The sequence below is a fragment of the Erythrolamprus reginae genome, chromosome 4 (assembly GCF_031021105.1).
Source record: "Erythrolamprus reginae isolate rEryReg1 chromosome 4, rEryReg1.hap1, whole genome shotgun sequence".
NCBI classification, from domain to species: Eukaryota; Metazoa; Chordata; class Lepidosauria; order Squamata; family Dipsadidae; genus Erythrolamprus; species Erythrolamprus reginae.
The window spans coordinates 72608571-72625661 of record NC_091953.1 but is presented as its reverse complement, the minus strand read 5'-3'; the positions used below and the strand labels follow the sequence as shown (position 1 = coordinate 72625661).

At 42.9% G+C, this 17091-nt stretch overlaps 1 protein-coding gene across 1 annotated transcript in view; it reads right to left on the bottom strand.

Annotated features, from left to right (window-relative positions):
* Window positions 1-17091, bottom strand: part of LOC139167142 (dystrophin-like) — a 1540372-nt gene that overhangs the window by 1128267 nt on the left and 395014 nt on the right. The window contains exon 23 of the mRNA XM_070751563.1: window positions 1432-1611. Coding sequence (XP_070607664.1) covers window positions 1432-1611 — 180 coding nt within the window. The remainder of the gene's footprint in view (window positions 1-1431; window positions 1612-17091) is intronic.

The window sequence follows — 17091 nt, the reverse complement described above, 5'->3', positions numbered from 1 at the left end:
GATGGGCGGGGCGCTGCCGTGCCGGTGCCTCCGACCTCCCGGTTCCTGCTCGATGCCGCGGTTTCTGGCGCTCTCCTGCTGGGCCCCAAAGAAGGAAGGCGGGAAAAAGGCGCGAAGAATGAAGCTCTCCTTCTTCCTGCCTTCCTTCTTTGGGGTCCAGCAGGAGAGCGCCAGAAACCGCGGCATTGGGCAGGAGCCGAGAGGTCGGAGGCACCGCAGCGCCCCGCCCAGCTGGAGCTTCCCTAGCTTCACGGCACACCTGGTGGTGTCTCACGGCACACTAGTGTGCTGCGGTACACCGGTTGGGAAACGCTGTACTAGATAATGTATATTTTGGTGTGCCTGTGTGTAATATGTAGGTACACACATAGAATTAAATAGTATATTTTGGATGTTCAGAAATAGTAAATAGATAGGGAAATTATATCTCTTTGAGCTGAGGAGAAGTCAGGCACCCTAACCCTAACCCAACCCTTGATGTGGGTAACGTCAAGTTGGCATCCTTTAAGCTAGTCACATGACCTTTAAGACACCCCTTGGTCACATGTTTGTCAAGTCCTTCCCACCCGGTCACGTGGCTGGAAAGCCACACCCAAAAAAGCCACGCCCACAGAGTGGTAGTAAAAATTTTTGCAGCCCTTCACTGTGAAGTAGTCATTAAGTAGAAATCATATTATTACAATTGTACTTTTTGGGAGACAAGATACATCACTTGGTTTCACACCTTCAGTTTTTGTTTGCCTCCTACCCAATCTTCTTCCCATTGGAATCTTCAAGTGGATGATTATTGTTTCGTACACAATGAAAAAAGTGCAATTGCCATAAATCTGATGCTATGAGCCATGAGCACAATATGCAAACAACTTTCTCTTGAATGCTTCCTCTCCAAACTCTTCCTTCCGCAGGGCAGGAGGAGAAAAACAAGCAAATTCTATTGTCAATCTCTCCTTTTGCATGACCCTTTGCTACTGCTGGCTTTTTGCTAAGCAGTATCAATACTTTTGTTGGAAAGAAATACCCAATGATAAATGTATTGGTGGTTAAAATAGATTTACAGGTATTCCTCAAGTTATGACCATTAATTTAGCAACATTTTGAAGTTACGATGACACTGAAAAAAGTGACAAACAACCAGTCTACACACTTACAACAGTCATAGCAAATCTATGACCATGATTTGGGCACTTGGTTACTATTGGGCATCTATGACAAAAGCAGGGGGTATATATGAATTGGACCTAATCACTCATCATATTACTTCATATATACACATATACCTCTTTGGAGTTTAATTTTTTTTTAAAAAAAGTTAGATCAAACTCTGAAAATTTTATTAGTTCCATATTAATTTTCTCAAACTAATGAGTAGGATATTTTCAGAGAAAGAAAAAGCATAGAAACATTTTTATTTTAGTTTTAGAAAGAACCAACCTCCAGTGTTTTGCATTTTCCATTTAGCCTGCTGCACAGTTGTTGATAATTCTTAGTTAAAATGTCAAGTTCTTTTTTCAAAGCCCTCTGAGCTGCAGGAGTCCTTGCTATAAAATTGTTCACAGAATCAGTAAGAAGTTTTACTTTCACATCTTTCTGTTGGGCCTCTTCTTTTGCTCTCTGAAACACAGAAATTATACCAAAAAAGTATTATACAAATAAAAAGGTAACAGCCAATCTGATTTTAATTCCACATGGTTCTGTTCTATTGCATTCTGCAATTTCACCAATTTCAACACTGTGAACACCACAGATGTTCACCGACATCTCCTCTGTTGAACGCTACTGTAGGGTTAGATTATGTTTTTTCCCTGCTTTCAATGAAGTTGTGATAATAGTAGTCATTTCCTTTACTATTCTATTTTGTTCTCCCAAGATTTTATAAACTCTAGATCACCATGCAATACTGTATTTTTAAATTATTCTCTCTGTACTTATAAAGTTAAGTATGATTGTGTGTAGCTATCACTAGTAAGTATAGTTTTATTATAGTTTAAATCATAAAGATCTTGTAAATAATACTAAATATATATTTTCCTATTTATTATTCACTATTTCCTATTCCTCTTCAATATTATGATGTTACCTATCAACACTCCAATTATTATATCTAGAGTTGTTAATTTATAATTTATAAATCCTCTACTATCAATATAATAAATACAGGTAAAGCTCAAAAAACTAGAATATCATTTTATTATTATTATTATTATTATTATCATCATCATCATCATCATCATCATCATTATTACTATTATTACTATTATGTCAATATAACACAGCAAACAAGATCACTATGCTGGATTTCGTATTTCATCACCAGTCAGGCGCTTCCCAAGCACCTAAGACTGAGTGATGTAGCGGCGAATTATGTTTGCCGATCCCTGTAAAGCAGCCTTTTGCAATTGACAAATGGAGATTTTGTCAATTCTGATGGTTTTCAAATGCCCGCTGAGATCCTTTGGCACTGCGTCCAGCGTGCCAAGTACCACTGGGACCACTTTCACTGGCTTATGCCAGAGTCATTGCAACTCGATTTTTAGATCTTCAGAGAGGTATTCCTCTTGGGGCAATTGAGTAATGGTCTGAGACAAAGGGGCTTAGAAACATTGCCTTTGTCATGGTCAGACCATTTTCTACTGCGGCTTGATTTCCTGGCTCCAATCCTCCCCTGCAGGGAGGCGGAACCAATTAGGTTGTTCCGCCCTAGACGTCTGATGGATCCAGAGGGTTTTCAGAGGGTGCTTGGGTTTCTACCAGATTCACTTGTCCACAGCTCGACAGAGTCTCTGGATGAGGCCTGGAACAAGGCTGCAGCGGAGGCTCTTGACCGAATTGCGCCACTGCAACCTCTCTGTGGCACTAGACCCTGTAGAGCTCCATGGTTCAATGAGGAGCTCCGGGAGTTGAAACGTCAGAAGAGACGTCTAGAGAAGTGATGGAGGAAGAGTAAGTCCAAATCCGATCGAACACTTGTAAGAGCTTTTATTAAGACCTACAAAGTGGCGCTCAAGGCGGCAATATGCGCGTACCATGCCACCTTGATTGCATCAGCGGAATCCCGCCCGGCCGCTCTGTTTAGGGTGACCTGCTCCCTTCTAAATCAGAGGGGAGTTGGGAAGTCCATGCAGGGCAGTGCCCAGGAATTTAACTCATTTTTCACTGATAAAGTCGCTCGGATCCGGGCGGATCTCGACTCCAATTGTATAGCAGTATCGACTGACAATGAGTCAGTTGAGGGGCTAAACGTCTTTGTCCATCCATCTGGAGGGAATTTGACTTGGTGACACCTGATGAAGTGGACAAGGCTATTGGAGCTGTGAGTTCCTCCACCTGTTTACTGGATCTGTGTCCCTCTTGGTTGGTTTTGGCCGGCCAAGAGGTGACACAGAACTGGGTCCAGGAGATTGTCAATGCCTCCTTGGGGAGGGGGTCCTTTCTGGCTCCTTATAAGGAGGCACTTGTGCACCCCCTCCTCAAGAAGCCATCCCTGGACCTAGCTGTGCTTAATAACTATCATCCAGTCTCCAACCTTCCCTTTATGCGGAAGGTTGTTGAGAAGGTGGTGGTGCTCCAACTCCAGAGGTCCTTGGAAGAAGCCGATTATCTAGGCCCTCAGCAGTCTGGTTTCAGGTCCGGCTACAGCACGGAAATTGCTTTGGTCGCATTGATGGATGATCTCTGGCAGGCCTGGGACAGGGGCTTGTCCTCTGTCCTGGTGCTTCCTGACCTCTCAGCGGCTTTCGATACCATCGACCATGGTATCCTTCTGTGCCAGCTGGAGGGGTTGGGAGTGGGAGGCACTGTTCTTCAGTGGTTCTCCTCCTACCTCTCTGGTTGGTCACAGTCGGTGTTAGTGGGGGGGTCAGAGGTCAACCTATAGGTTTCTCCCTTTTGGGGTGCCTCAGGGGTCGGTCCTCTCCCCCCTGCTATTTAATATCTACATCAAACTGCTGGGTGAGATCATCCAAGGGCATGGGGTGAGGTATCATCAATATGCGGATGATACCCAGTTGTACATCTCCACCCCATGTCCAGTCAACGAAGCAGTGGAAGTGATGTGCCGGTGCTTGGGGGCTGTTGGGGTCTGGATGGTGTCAACAAGCTCAAACTCAATCCAGACAAGACGGAGTGGCTGTGGGTTTTGCCTCCCAAGGAAAATTCCATCTGTCCATCCATTACCCTGGGGGGGGGGAATTATTGACCCCATCAGGGAGGGTTTGCAACTTGGGCGTCCTCCTTGATCCACAGCTAACATTGGAACACCATCTTTCGGCTGTGGCGAGTAGACCGTTTGCCCAGGTTCGCCTGGTGCACCAGTTGCGGCCTTATTTGGACAGGGAGTCATTGCTCACAGTCGCTCATGCCCTTATCACCTCGAGGTTTGACTACTGCAACGCTCTCTACATGGGGCTACCTTTGAAAAATGTTCGGAAACTTCAGATCGTGCAGAATGTGGCCACGAGAGCCATCGTGGGGCTTCCCAGATTCACCCACATTTCTACAACACTCCGTGGCCTGCACTGGCTGCCGATCGGTTTCCGGTCACAATTCAAAGTGTTGGTAATGATCTTTAAAGCCCTTCATGGCATTGGACCAGAATACCTCCGGAACCGCCTTCTACCGTACGAATCCCAGCGGCCAATAAGGTCCCACAGAGTTGGCCTTCTCCAGGTCCCGTCGACCAAACAATGTCGTTTGGCGGGCCCCAGGGGAAGAGCCTTCTCTATGGCAGCCCCAGCCCTCTGGAATCAACTCCCCTCGGAGATTAGAACGGCCCCCACCCTCGTCTTTCGCAAGTTACTCAAGACCCACCTATATCGCCAGGTATGGGGGAATTAAGAGATCTCCCCCAGGCTTTCTTATATTTTATGTTTGGTATGTATGTGTTGTATGGTTTTTAAATTGTTGGAGTTTTTTAATGTAATTTTATTATTAGATTTGTTCCATTGTTATACTGTTTTTATTGTTGTTGTGAGCCGCCCCGAGTCTTCGGAGAGGGGCGGCATAAGAATCTAATAAATTGAATTGAATTGAATTGAATTCAGTTTGCTCTTCAAATTTTTTCTGGTCCTCTGGATGCACTCTTTGCTGATCACAGTTTTTACATTACCATGCTTGATATTATCCAGTTGCAAGATGCCCAAGTATCTGTAGGCTTCTGGCTGGTGGCACTTGATGGTTTGACCATTTGGCATTTCAATGCCCTCACTTTCAATGATTTTTCCCTTTTTCTGTGCCACTGTAGCACATTTATCCAGACCAAACTCCATGCTCATGTCATTGCTGAAGATTCGCCCAGTGTTGGTTAGTGACTGTATCTGAGTTTCTGATTTTCCGTATAACTTCAGGTCATCCATATACAGCAGGTGTGAAATTTTTGATGAATTCCTAGCAGTTTGGTAGCCTAGGTTTGTTTTCTGTAGGATGAGTGACAGCTGGATTATGGCGATGATGAATAGCAATGGGGATAAGGAGTCCCCTGGAAGATGCCCCTTCTGATGTTGACCAGTCCATAGCTTTCATTCCCAACAAAAAGCTCAGTCTTCCAATATTTCATCCCCTTTCCTATGAATTTCCTGATGTTTTCATTGACTCCAATGACTTCCAGGCATTTTATGATCCACCTGTGTGGCAATGAGTCAAAAGCTTTCTTGTAGTCAATCCAGGTCATGTATAGGTTTGTTTTCCTGTTCTTACAGTTCTCCGAAATCATTTTATCAATTAGGAGCTGGTCTTTCATACCTCTCCTTCGTCTTTTATTGCCCTTTCGCTCCACTGTCATGATGACATTTTCTTCTAGGTAGTCCTGAATTCTGTCAGCTATGATACCTGTCAGCAGTTTGAGCATGGTCGGCAAACATGTTGTTGGCCTGTAGTTTCCTGGTATGGCTCCTTTTGCTGTGTCTTTCTGTATTAAATATGTTCTGCCAGTTGTAAGCCATTCACTGAAATTTCCTGTCTGCAGCATTTTGTTGAACAATTCGGCCATTTTTGCATGCAGGCTGGTCAGGTATTTCAGCCAAAAACTATGCACCTGATCAGTGCCAGGGGATGTCCAGTTTTTTACTTTCTTCACTCTTTTTGCAATCATTTCAGGTGTTATTGGAATGCAGAGCCAGCTGACAATGAGTCAGTTGAGGTGACAGGGGCCTGTCTTGGTCCACCTGTTTGGAGCGAGTTTGACCTGGTGACACCTGATAAAGTGACAAGGCTTTGGAGCTGTGAGTTCCGCCACCTGTTTGTTGGACCTGTGTCCCTCCTGGCTGGTTTCGACCAGCAGGGAGGTGACACGGAGCTAGGTCCAGGAAATTACCAATGCTTCTCTGAGGGAGGGGTCCTTCCCGGCTCCCTATAAGGAGGCACTTGTGTACCCCCTCCTCAAGAAGCCTTCCCTGGACCTGGCCATATTTAACAACTATAGTCCTGTCTCCAACCTTCCCTTTATGGGGAAGGTTCTTGAGAAGGTAATCTTGCTCCAGCTCCAACGGTCCTTGCAAGAAGCCGATTGTCTAGGCCAGGGGTCCCCAAACTTTTTACACAGGGGGCCGGTTCACTGTCCCTCAGACTGTTGGAGGGCCGGACTATAAAAAAAACGTATGAACAAATCCCTATGCACACTGCACATACCTTATTTAAAGTAAAAAACAAAATGGGAGCAAATACAATATTTAATATTTATTCTCCCTTTCTCTCTATCCAGGGAGGGCGAAGGGGTGGACGTGGCTGCTGCCTCTCAGCTGCAGAGCCAAACGGGGGTGGAGGCAATGGTGGAGTCCGGCGCTGGGGCCATGCGGGGCCGCTCATCCAGGGGGGCGTGGACCGGCAAGCCGCCCTCCGCTCTCTCTCTTTCTCTCTCATACACCACGCCGGCAACAGAGAGAGATGGTTATTCCCAATAAAAATAATTTGGGTTTCATCTCTAGGATTGTTTCCAGTCATTGTCTAATTTTCTCCCAATAATTCCTAGCTTTGTAACATTCCCACCACATGTGATAATATGTTCCGATGCTCTTTTGGCACTTCCAAAATGTTCCGGATATATTTTGATTAATGATAAGTGCAGTCTTATTGGAGGGAGATACCATCTATAAAACATTTTATAAAGGTTTTCTTTATAGGAGGTAGCCAGTTTTAGTTTTCTATTTCTCTGCCATAAATCTTGCCAATTATCTAAATTAATATTGAATATCTCCCTCTTAGCATCTTGCAGTAGATTATATCTAATTCTTGTTCTTTTCCTCTCACAATATGAATTTAGAAATATCCTTCTGCCATTGTTTAAATGGATTGTCCAGTAGTATGTACAGTAGTACCTCTACCTAAGAACGCCTCTACTTAAAAACTTTTCTAGATAAGAACCGGGTGGTCAAGATTTTTTTGCCTCTTCTTAAGAGCCATTTTCTACCTAAGAACCCAAGCCCAGAAAAATTTCCCAGGAAATTTGAGAGCGGCACAAAGGCCTGGACAGTTTCCTGCCATTCCCCCTTGAATCCCGGCCATCTCAGACTTTTCTGGACTGCCAGAGGAACTTTTCGGTGGCACTTAAGGAGGCTTTGGCAGTCCAGAACATGAACAAAGCATTTTCCTTTTGCTAGGCACTGGGAGAAGGAATAAACCACTTCGCTGTGGTGACTCCCTCGCGCTACCTCCCATACATCCAGTGCGAGGTTGCCTCCCGGAGCGCCTGGTTGCGGAAAGGCAAAAAGGGGCACTTTGCCTTAGTCAGATCAACTTGGCTTCAGCCAAACTGAAGAGTCACCACAGTGAAGGAAAGGCGCCGGCTACAAAGTGAGCGAATGAGAGGAGAGGGGAGCCCTTCAGCATAGGAAAGAAGAGGAAGCAGGTAGCATTAGCAGCTGCCTTTCGGTCAAAAGAGTGGGAGGTTCCCCCCTCTCGCCCAGGTGTATGGGAGGTGTGTGCTCCTCCTCACCACCACAGAGTCCCTCTTTTTTTTAAGCCTTAAAATTTTGGATTTTTTTTATTCACCTTACCTCACCTTCTTCCTTTGGCAGTGACTGTCCTCCTCATCTTCTTCCTCCTCCTCCTCCCACCCAAATTCCGAGCTTTTATTTCTTTCCTAATGGGTTTGCACGCATTATTTGCTTTTACATTGATTCCTATGGGAAAAATTGCTTCTACTTTACAAAATTTTCTACTTAAGAATCTGGTCACGGAAGGAATTAAGTTCTTAAGTAGAGGTACCACTGTACTGGTAATGTCTAAAATTAAAAAAAACATATTTGGTAAAATATTCATCTTGATTACAGAGACTCTACCCAATAATAAGTGCAGTTTATTTCATCTTTGTAAGTCCTGTTTAATATCCCTCCAAAGACAGGCATAATTGTTTTGAAACAGTTTTGTATTTGTATTTGTCAAGATAACCCTTAGATTTTTCATCTTTTTCTTAACCCTAAACTGTGATTTTTTTTGTTCAATATATCACTATCCCGAAAATACATATTCTTGATCAACATTGTTGTTTTTTTGTTTATTTATCTTGAAATCTGCAAAAGCTCCAAACCTATTCAATTTCCTCATCAAGTAACCTATATTGTGTTTGGGTCCTAAAAATATAACCAAGTCATTAGCAAATAACCGCAATACATGCACTTCTTCCTTAATCTTTATTCCCCTTATTATATTATCTTGTCTGATATCTCTATTCAAAACTTCCAACCCTACAATAAACAACAGAGGGGACAAGGGGCATCCTCGTCTTGTACCCTTTTGAATTTTCCATGAGTTAGTACAGTGATGTACAGTGTAGCTTTTTTTCCTCAGGTGCCAAAAAACCATGGGCATGCGATATCGCACATACATGAGTACCCATACCCATAATTCAATGCCTGGGGAGGGTGAAAATAGTTTCCGCCACTCCCTGAAAGTCCTCTGGAGGCCAGAAACAGCCTGTTTCCCAACCTCTAGTGGGTCCAAATGGCTCATATGTCACACTCGCCAGGCTCCAAAGTCTTCCCTGGAGCCAGGAGAGGATATAACGCCCTTGCCCATCCCCCCGGAGGCTCTCTGAAGGCCAAAAATGCCTTCCCAGAGCCTCTGTGTGAGCAAAAAATCAGCTGGCCAGCACACACATGCATGTTGGAGCTGAGCTAGGGCAACGGCTAGTCAGCAGATATGACTCCATGTGCCACCTACGGCATCCGTTCCATAGGTTCGCCATCACTGGTCTAGCCGGATGGATGAATCCCCAATTCATATTCTTATCAATGAAGCTACACAGTTCATCTACTTCACGATTGGTCATTTTTGGCTTGGGGAGAGTCAACCCTGGCAGAATTTCTAAACTGCAGTCCATGGGCCAGTGGAGTGGCAATTCATCTGATGCCTTCTCACTAAATGCCCCTTTTAGGTCCCAGTATTTCTTTGGTATATTTTCTTCCTCTTCTATGTGTTCAGTCACCACTGCTGCCTTCTCTCCAGATACCTCTGGATTTTGGCATGCCCCCCCCCCCAGGTTGTAGCGGATGTGTAACATTCCTGTTCTCCAGTTTACATCCAGGGTCCATTTCCTAAGCCAGGATAACCCTAGTAAGAGGGGCCATTCCATCCCTGGGACTACGATAAAACTTAGAATCTCTTAGAGGTCTCCCATTCTCATATCTATGGGCTCAGTTCTATATTGAGCTGGTCTTCCCCCAGCCACTGTCACATTTAACTGGCAGAAGGCAATGCATACTTTAGTGGATCTCAGTTTCAGTCTCATTTTTTCCACCACCTCTGGGCTAATTACACATCTAGTACATCCAAAATCCAAAAGACCCAGCATCTTCCCCTGGGCAACAGACTAAGGAGCTTGTAATTCACCAGGAAGTTTGATTTGCTGTAGCTGTCTCTTGGGAAGTCGAAGGTCCCAGCTCTCCCCTCCTGGGGTGGGGGAACCCCTACAACTTCTGCTCCCTTCAAGGCAATTTTGCAGGCTTTTGCAGTTGGCTTGTCAGATGTTTTTCCACCAGCAGGGGTCATGTTGGGAACAGGCTTGGCGAAACACTTGGCTGTCTGGTGCCTTTACTTTTCATATCTGAAGCAAGTGAACAATTTGGGTTTGGCTCCTGGCTCTCCCTTCATCAACCTGGGACCACCAGTGGTGGTCAAGGTGAGAGGCTTGTCCTGGCTATGACCCACTCTATATTGATTTCTTGCCTGGTCAATCTCCACTTCTGCCATCAACACATACTAATGCCATAAATCTTTTAGGGCTTCCCAGGCACAGCAACGTTGGTTAAATGTTCTCATTGAGGCCATCTTTGTAGCAATCCATCAGGGCTTCAGCCAAATACCTCCACACATAAATCACCAGCTTGCAAAAACTTGGGTGTGCTCAGCCATTGATCTCCCTCATGGATCAAGGCTTTCATCCTGGTTCTAGCCTTGTGTCAGCCAGGGGGTTATCAAAGCACACCCGTAGGGCAGTCATAAAAGCATCATAATCCCTCATCACCGGGTCATCCTCATTATGGAGGCCCACCAGCCAGTGGGTAGCAGTCCCTTCCAGGGCCATGGTAACACATTTCACTGTGGATACTTCATTAAGGAAATCTTCTCCATGCTATTGTATGTGATTCCACACTTGGGTCAGGAAGAATCCCAAAGCTTTGGGATCGCCATTTTATTTTATTCCCAACGGAGGAATCTTTGGAATTTGACATCTCCATGATCCCCCCTGCCCCGGCAGGGACTCCTTGTACTGTCTATGCTGCTGCAGTCCCTGTGGCTTCTCCTGGGTCAGCCTGGGCCTTTGAAACCTTCTCCAGGTCAGCTTCCTCCCCAACCTCATTGGCTTCTTCCCCAGCCAGTGATGAACCCTAACCCTAACCCTTCACAGCTTCTTTCATTCTCTAAAACTTCCTTCAGCAGATGTAAAGCTTGGGTCAGCAGAAGGTCTTCTCTTTCTTCCTCTTCCCAGGTGGCTTTTTCTCTTTGGCACCTTTTTTTCTTCAGCACTCACCAGTGTGCTTCCTACCTCCCAATGATGCCATTCCCCCTCTCTATATTACTATGGCAGCTGGGGCAAGCAGATCAAGAAGAAAAGCAGAGGCTGACATTATTGCCTTCACAGATTTTTCCAATCATTGTCTTTTCCGTTTCTTGTCTTAATTTATATGCTAACCATCTACCTAGTTTATTTGCAAACTCAAAATGTTTTTGTATTGTGTATGTTGTGATTGGCTCTGGCCCAGCTCCTGCCCCAAGGAATGTGGAGGTGGATGCAGAGGAAACATCAACATGTCATAGCCCTATTTTATTGCTGACAGTCAGGTAGTGCAGTTTCCTCGAACGAAGAAGAAGCTGGAGGTGACTTGGAAGAGGGGGGCTTGACACACAGCCCAGGAAGCCAATCACCATTATCTTCGGTCGATTTGGATGAGGAAGTGTTAGACCAAGGCATGCGCAGAATTATACATCAAAGAGACCAATTGAAGAAATATTACAGGAGATAAGAGAGGCCACCTGTGTTTGGGTGGGGCTCCAGTAATTAGAGCTGCTGCTACAAATAGCAGCGTGCTAGTTTGGCCGTTGTGGAAGATTATCTGATCGCAGTTCTTCAGGATCATGGCTCGCTCTGTCTGAAATTTGTTTGTGGATTTTTCACGACTTTGAAACCAAAGCAGAGAAAAGTGTGTGTGTTTCACTTTGTGGAAGAAGGAGGGCTGTGATGATGTTCCTTCACAGCTGCTAGCTAAGTACTTAAGGACTGATTAAGGGGATTGTACAGACTACCAGGTTGTTATGGGACGAGTGCTCTTTGCAAAACAAAAAGGCTGCTTTGTTTCTTTTGAATTTTGGTGATAAAGAACATTGCTTTTGAACTTTCAAGTGTGTGTGTGTCTGAAATTTGTACCCCTGAATTTTCGGGAGACTCATACCATAGAGCACGGCAGAACAGTGTAGTTCAATTTTGTTTGTATTTCTTGTACTGTTAACATAGATAATTGTTGCTATAACAATTTGATATGGTGTAAAATTTTAGGATCCATAGTTGTCTTTTGCAGCTGAATTTCTTTCTAATTTCATCCCATATCCTTTGCATCTTTTCCTGGGATTTTTTCTTCTCTAAGCAATTGTACTGTATAAAATAGCCCCTCATAACCACTTCACTAGCATCCCATACTGCCATTAAGATTGTCCCTTTGTCCAAATTATTCTCAAAGTACTCTTGCAGTTTTTTACAGTCTTTTACAATCATTTCCTATTGTAAAATAGCTTCATTTAATTTCTATCTGCAACTTGAACACTTTCCTCTTAAAACCAAAAGCACAGGATTATGGTCAGAGAAAGATTTAGGCAGAATATCCACTTTCAAAATATTATTTGCGAGATTTTTAGATATCCATATCATATCAATCCTTGAAAAAGATTTATGTCTTTCAGAAAAGAAGGTATATTCTCTGATATCTCTATTTTTGTACCTCCATAAATTATTAATATTAGATAGTTGGAAGAAGGTGTGGTGAAACGCTCCGCAGGGGAACCCCAATACCCACATTGCCTGGGGAACCAGTTCATTCAGAACCTGGTCAGAACTGCCCTGGAGGGATGGTGAAAAGGAGAAGTGCCTGTAGGCAAAGTAGGGTGATTGTGATGGCAACCCCCCCGGGAGCCTCCAAAGTCCTCTTAATCCAAGGCATTGGCAGCAACTTGCAGAAGTTGCCCTAGCCAAGGCGGCCACAAACAGACCACTTGATTGAAGACTGGACATCATCTGTGAAAGAAGATCAAAGATTTGTGCTGGAAAAAAACTGGTGATTCACATTGCTGATGGAAAGACATGGGGAAATTTTTCTTAAATGACGAAGGGGACATAAAAGGACTGAAAATAGATTAAGCACCCATCTAGCAACAAGATCATAGACTAAGCAAGTTTTTAAAATCAGTAATTAAAGCCCAATGATGAGCATTTTTGAACTGTGCAATAATAGGTTTGATGGAGACTTTTTACAATTAAAAATAGGATTAGAAGAAAAATGCTGGCAAAATTCGAACTGACTGTGTTATAGAAAAATACTGATAAAAAGGAATATAGACTTAGGGGGTTAAGGAAGACTGCTATCTGTTAGTTGGAGGAATTATCATCCTTGTGAAATATCTCTATGAATGTTTTTACAGCTGTTGACCTTGAATAGCAAAATTATCCAGGACAGTTTCAAAAAGCTAAATAGTGAATGATTTGTTATTACATCAAGAGACACTGTCTTTACTTGTTTGGACTGAGTTGAACCTGTAATAAACTTTAATTCAAGATTAGAGGACTTGAGATTTCAATCAGAACGCGAACAGCTAAATATTAAATATTGATTTCTTTACTCAAAAGAAGATACCTAAAAAAATAAAAAAGGCTGTGGAACAACATTTGTTAACAGCTGAACCTGATTGTTAAGACTTGGGAATTGCGACTTTGAGAATATTGAAGACAGGGTTGTAAAACACTTTGAGGAGTTTGAGACATTCTTTAAAGACTGGTGTAAAGATTTAGAAACATTTTTGTGGATTTGGAGTTGAAGCTGGAAAAGAAAGAGAAAAAGAATGGGATGATAATAAAAACTTTGAAAATAAGATGATAAGAAATGACTGGAAAAAATGAAGAAGAAGATAATACAAATTGTTGTGAGTGCTCCTCATCCACCTGTGGTAATGATAGATTCTGAGGAGGATGAACCAGGCCCATCCAGTGGTGAGCCAGTGGTGTTTGCCAGCTGATGCAAAGAGTGAGAGTGAAGGAGAAATAGACCTGAATGAACCCAAAGGACCCCTAGAGGTGGCAGATATGCCAATGACAGTAGACTTAGAGGAGGAGGAGGAGGAAGATCTGTAACATTTGCTAGATGTCTGTTTTAGAGAATTAAGAAAGAGACAAGAATACTTGTATGGAAAAAAAAGTAGTCTGTGGTTTGTTAACTCTAGGGAATTGTCACCACTTCCTATAGGTATTTAACAGGTGAGTGTGGGTAATCCGAGGTGGAGTTACAACATTTTGCAATGGAGTTGGATGATGATTTGATATCTCAGCCAGGTTACACTAGCCATCTGTTATTTTCCTGTGAAAAATCCTTGGAGAAAAAGTGCCTTGTCTGCTGAAATACTGGCAAGTTGTAATTAGTAAGTCTGTAAAAACGGAGAATTCTTCTTTCATGAAAGGAATGCGAGCAGCTATGATCTTTGCCAGCAGCCTAGCCATGCATTATCACATGCATTACTTTAGATTGTAACTATGAGACTTTATGTATAAAAAGACTGATTTAAAATATCAATGTGTGGATTCCTACTTTGTTTTCAAGCTGCCTAGGCCGGGATAGAACACAAAGGAGAAAAAAAATAGAAGAAAAACAGATAAATGAAGATGCTGAGATCCATAGTGATAAAAGAAAAGAGGACATTGAAAATGGATGGTCTAATGACTATATTGAAATCTATGGTTATACTGGGGTATACAGTATACAGTATAAAAAGAGAATAGATTGTGAATTGTTGTGGTTATCTCTGGCCCAGCTCCTGCCCCAAGGAAACATCCACATGCCACAGGCCTGTTTTGCTCCTGAATCTGCCGACAAAGTCTCCTCTGACCAAGGAAGCGTGAGTGACAGGGAAGAGGGGAGTTTGGCAGACAGACCAGGAGGAGATCAATCTTCCTTATCATCCTTGGATTCTGAACAAGAACTTATGACAGATCCACGCATGCGTAGAGTGATGCATAAGAGAGAACAACTGAAGGATTATTACAGGAGATAAGTGAGGCCACCTGTGGTTGGGTAGGGCTGCTGTAATTAGTGCTACAAATAAAAAGAGCAGCGTGCTGATTTAGCCTTGTGAAAGTTTATCTGATTCATAGTTTCATCAAGATCATGGTTTTGCTGTTTCCCTGTTCAAGAATGTGTGTGGACTTTCTGGATTTTGGAATTTGGACTCAATTTTCCAGTTACTGGGTGAGAAATTGGATTGCATTTAACCTGTGCCTTGTGTGTACCAAAAAATCCCTTTGACATTTAAAAAGGGAGTTTTTTCTGCTTTTCTGTTGATAAAGACTTTTGGTTTTCCTTCCATCGTGTGGTGTGAGTCTTTCTGGACTAATTACCGTGTAATTACGGGCAGTTGGGACACGCCGGCAGAACAGTGAATGTTGGTATTGGAGGAGACAAATTTAAAAAGAAGGAGGAAATGGGAGGGGGAAGAGACTGGGAAGAGTGGAAGGAAGACCTATACAATTAATTTGTAAAAAGAGGAGAAAAGGAAAGAGAGATAGAAGTGGGGGGGTACAAAGGCAAAAGAAAAAAGAAGAAGAAAAGAGAGAAGTTAAGAAAGGGGAATGGAAACTTAAAGAAAATGAATGATTGATGTTAGATATCTGCTTCCATACATATACATTGTCCCCTCATATAGGCCTTACATGCATCCCACACAATTGATTGTTTAATATCACCCATATCATTAATTCTAAAATATTCACATAACTCTGTCTGCAATTTATCTTTATCTTGTTCACTAGCAGTTACAACTGCATTATATCTCCAAATTCTTTGATTGCGTTCCTGACATATTTCCAATTTTGCCAATAGAGGGGCATGATCTGATAACCAAATACTTTTAATATCTACTTTTTAAACTTGTATATTGCCCACCCTGTTCATTAATATATAGTCAATGCAACTAAATGTATGATATCTTGCTGAATAGTAAGTCCCTCTATTTGGTATATCTGCATGGAGATCCACCATATTAAGTCTATTTAGATGTAACATCCTACTATTTCCGATCCCATTTGTTAATTGCATATTGAAATCTCCTGCCAAAAACGTTGTGCCCTCCATAAAGCTATCCAACTTTCTCTTTGTATTTATTATAAATTGTTTTGTTTTCACATTCGGGGCATAAATTGCTGCCAGTGTCAACTTCCTTTGATTAATTTCCCTTTAACAAACAACCACCTCCCTTCTCTATCTTTCTGAACTCCAACCTCTTCCCTCTGATGAATAAGAATCGCTGTACCTCTACTATTTTGCGTTCCTCGAGATTCATTCATTTCCAGTTTCTATCATTAATCAATTTATCCCTTCCTTCCCTTCTTTTATGCGTTTCTGTCAAAATCATAATATCCACCTTATTTTGCTTAGCCATCCTCAATATCCTGTAACATTTCAAATCTGATCCCAAATCATTCACATTTAAAACCATTATAGTTATACAGTGATCCCCCGGTTATTGCGTCCCCGACCATTGCGAACAGGGTAATTTGCGATTTTTGAGCAATTGCTACCATCTCGATCATTGCGAAACGCTTTACAGGCTAATTTGCAATTTTTGAGCAATTGCTACCATCTTGATCGTTGCAAAACGCTTTACAGGCTACATCGCGATTTTTCAAAAAAAAAAAAAGTTAAAAATACAGTACTTGCCCGGTTTTTCCCGCCCAAACTGACCAAACTGACGTGTAGCATTGCTGGTTGGCCGAAATCTCGGCCAATCAGCTTTGCCATTGCAATGGCAATGGTGATACAGCAAAATTTCAGCCAATCACCGTTGTCATTGCTGATGGGCAGAAATCTCGGCCAATCAGTGTTGTTTGCTCAGCTTTGCTTTGCTTTGCTTTTCAACTTGCAACTTTTGCAGCCGTTTCTGTCTTGGAGTTCTGTCTTGGAGTTTGGAGTTGTGTCTTGCGTCTGTGTCTTGCATCTGTGTCTTGGAGCTCTTTGTGAAGACTTCGTGGAAGATGGCACCTAAACGTTGCACCCGTAGTGGAGCCGGCGATGCTAAAAAGACCCGGAAGATGCTGACAATCAAGGAGAAGATTGAACTTTTGGACATGCTGAAAGCGGGACATTCTAATGTAGAGGTTGGTCGGCATTATGGGATCAACGAATCGACTGTGCGATACATTAGGAAAGAGGAGAAGAAGATAAGGCAAACTTCTCTGATATCATTCAACAAGGGTGCAAAAAGAATAGTGACGCCTAGAAACAAACGCCTTATGAAGATGGAAGCTGCTTTGTCTGTGTGGGTACAAGACTGCCGCAAAAAGAGCATTGCTTTGGATACCAACACCATAAGGACCAAGGCACAGCAATTGTACAACCGTCTTGAAGACAC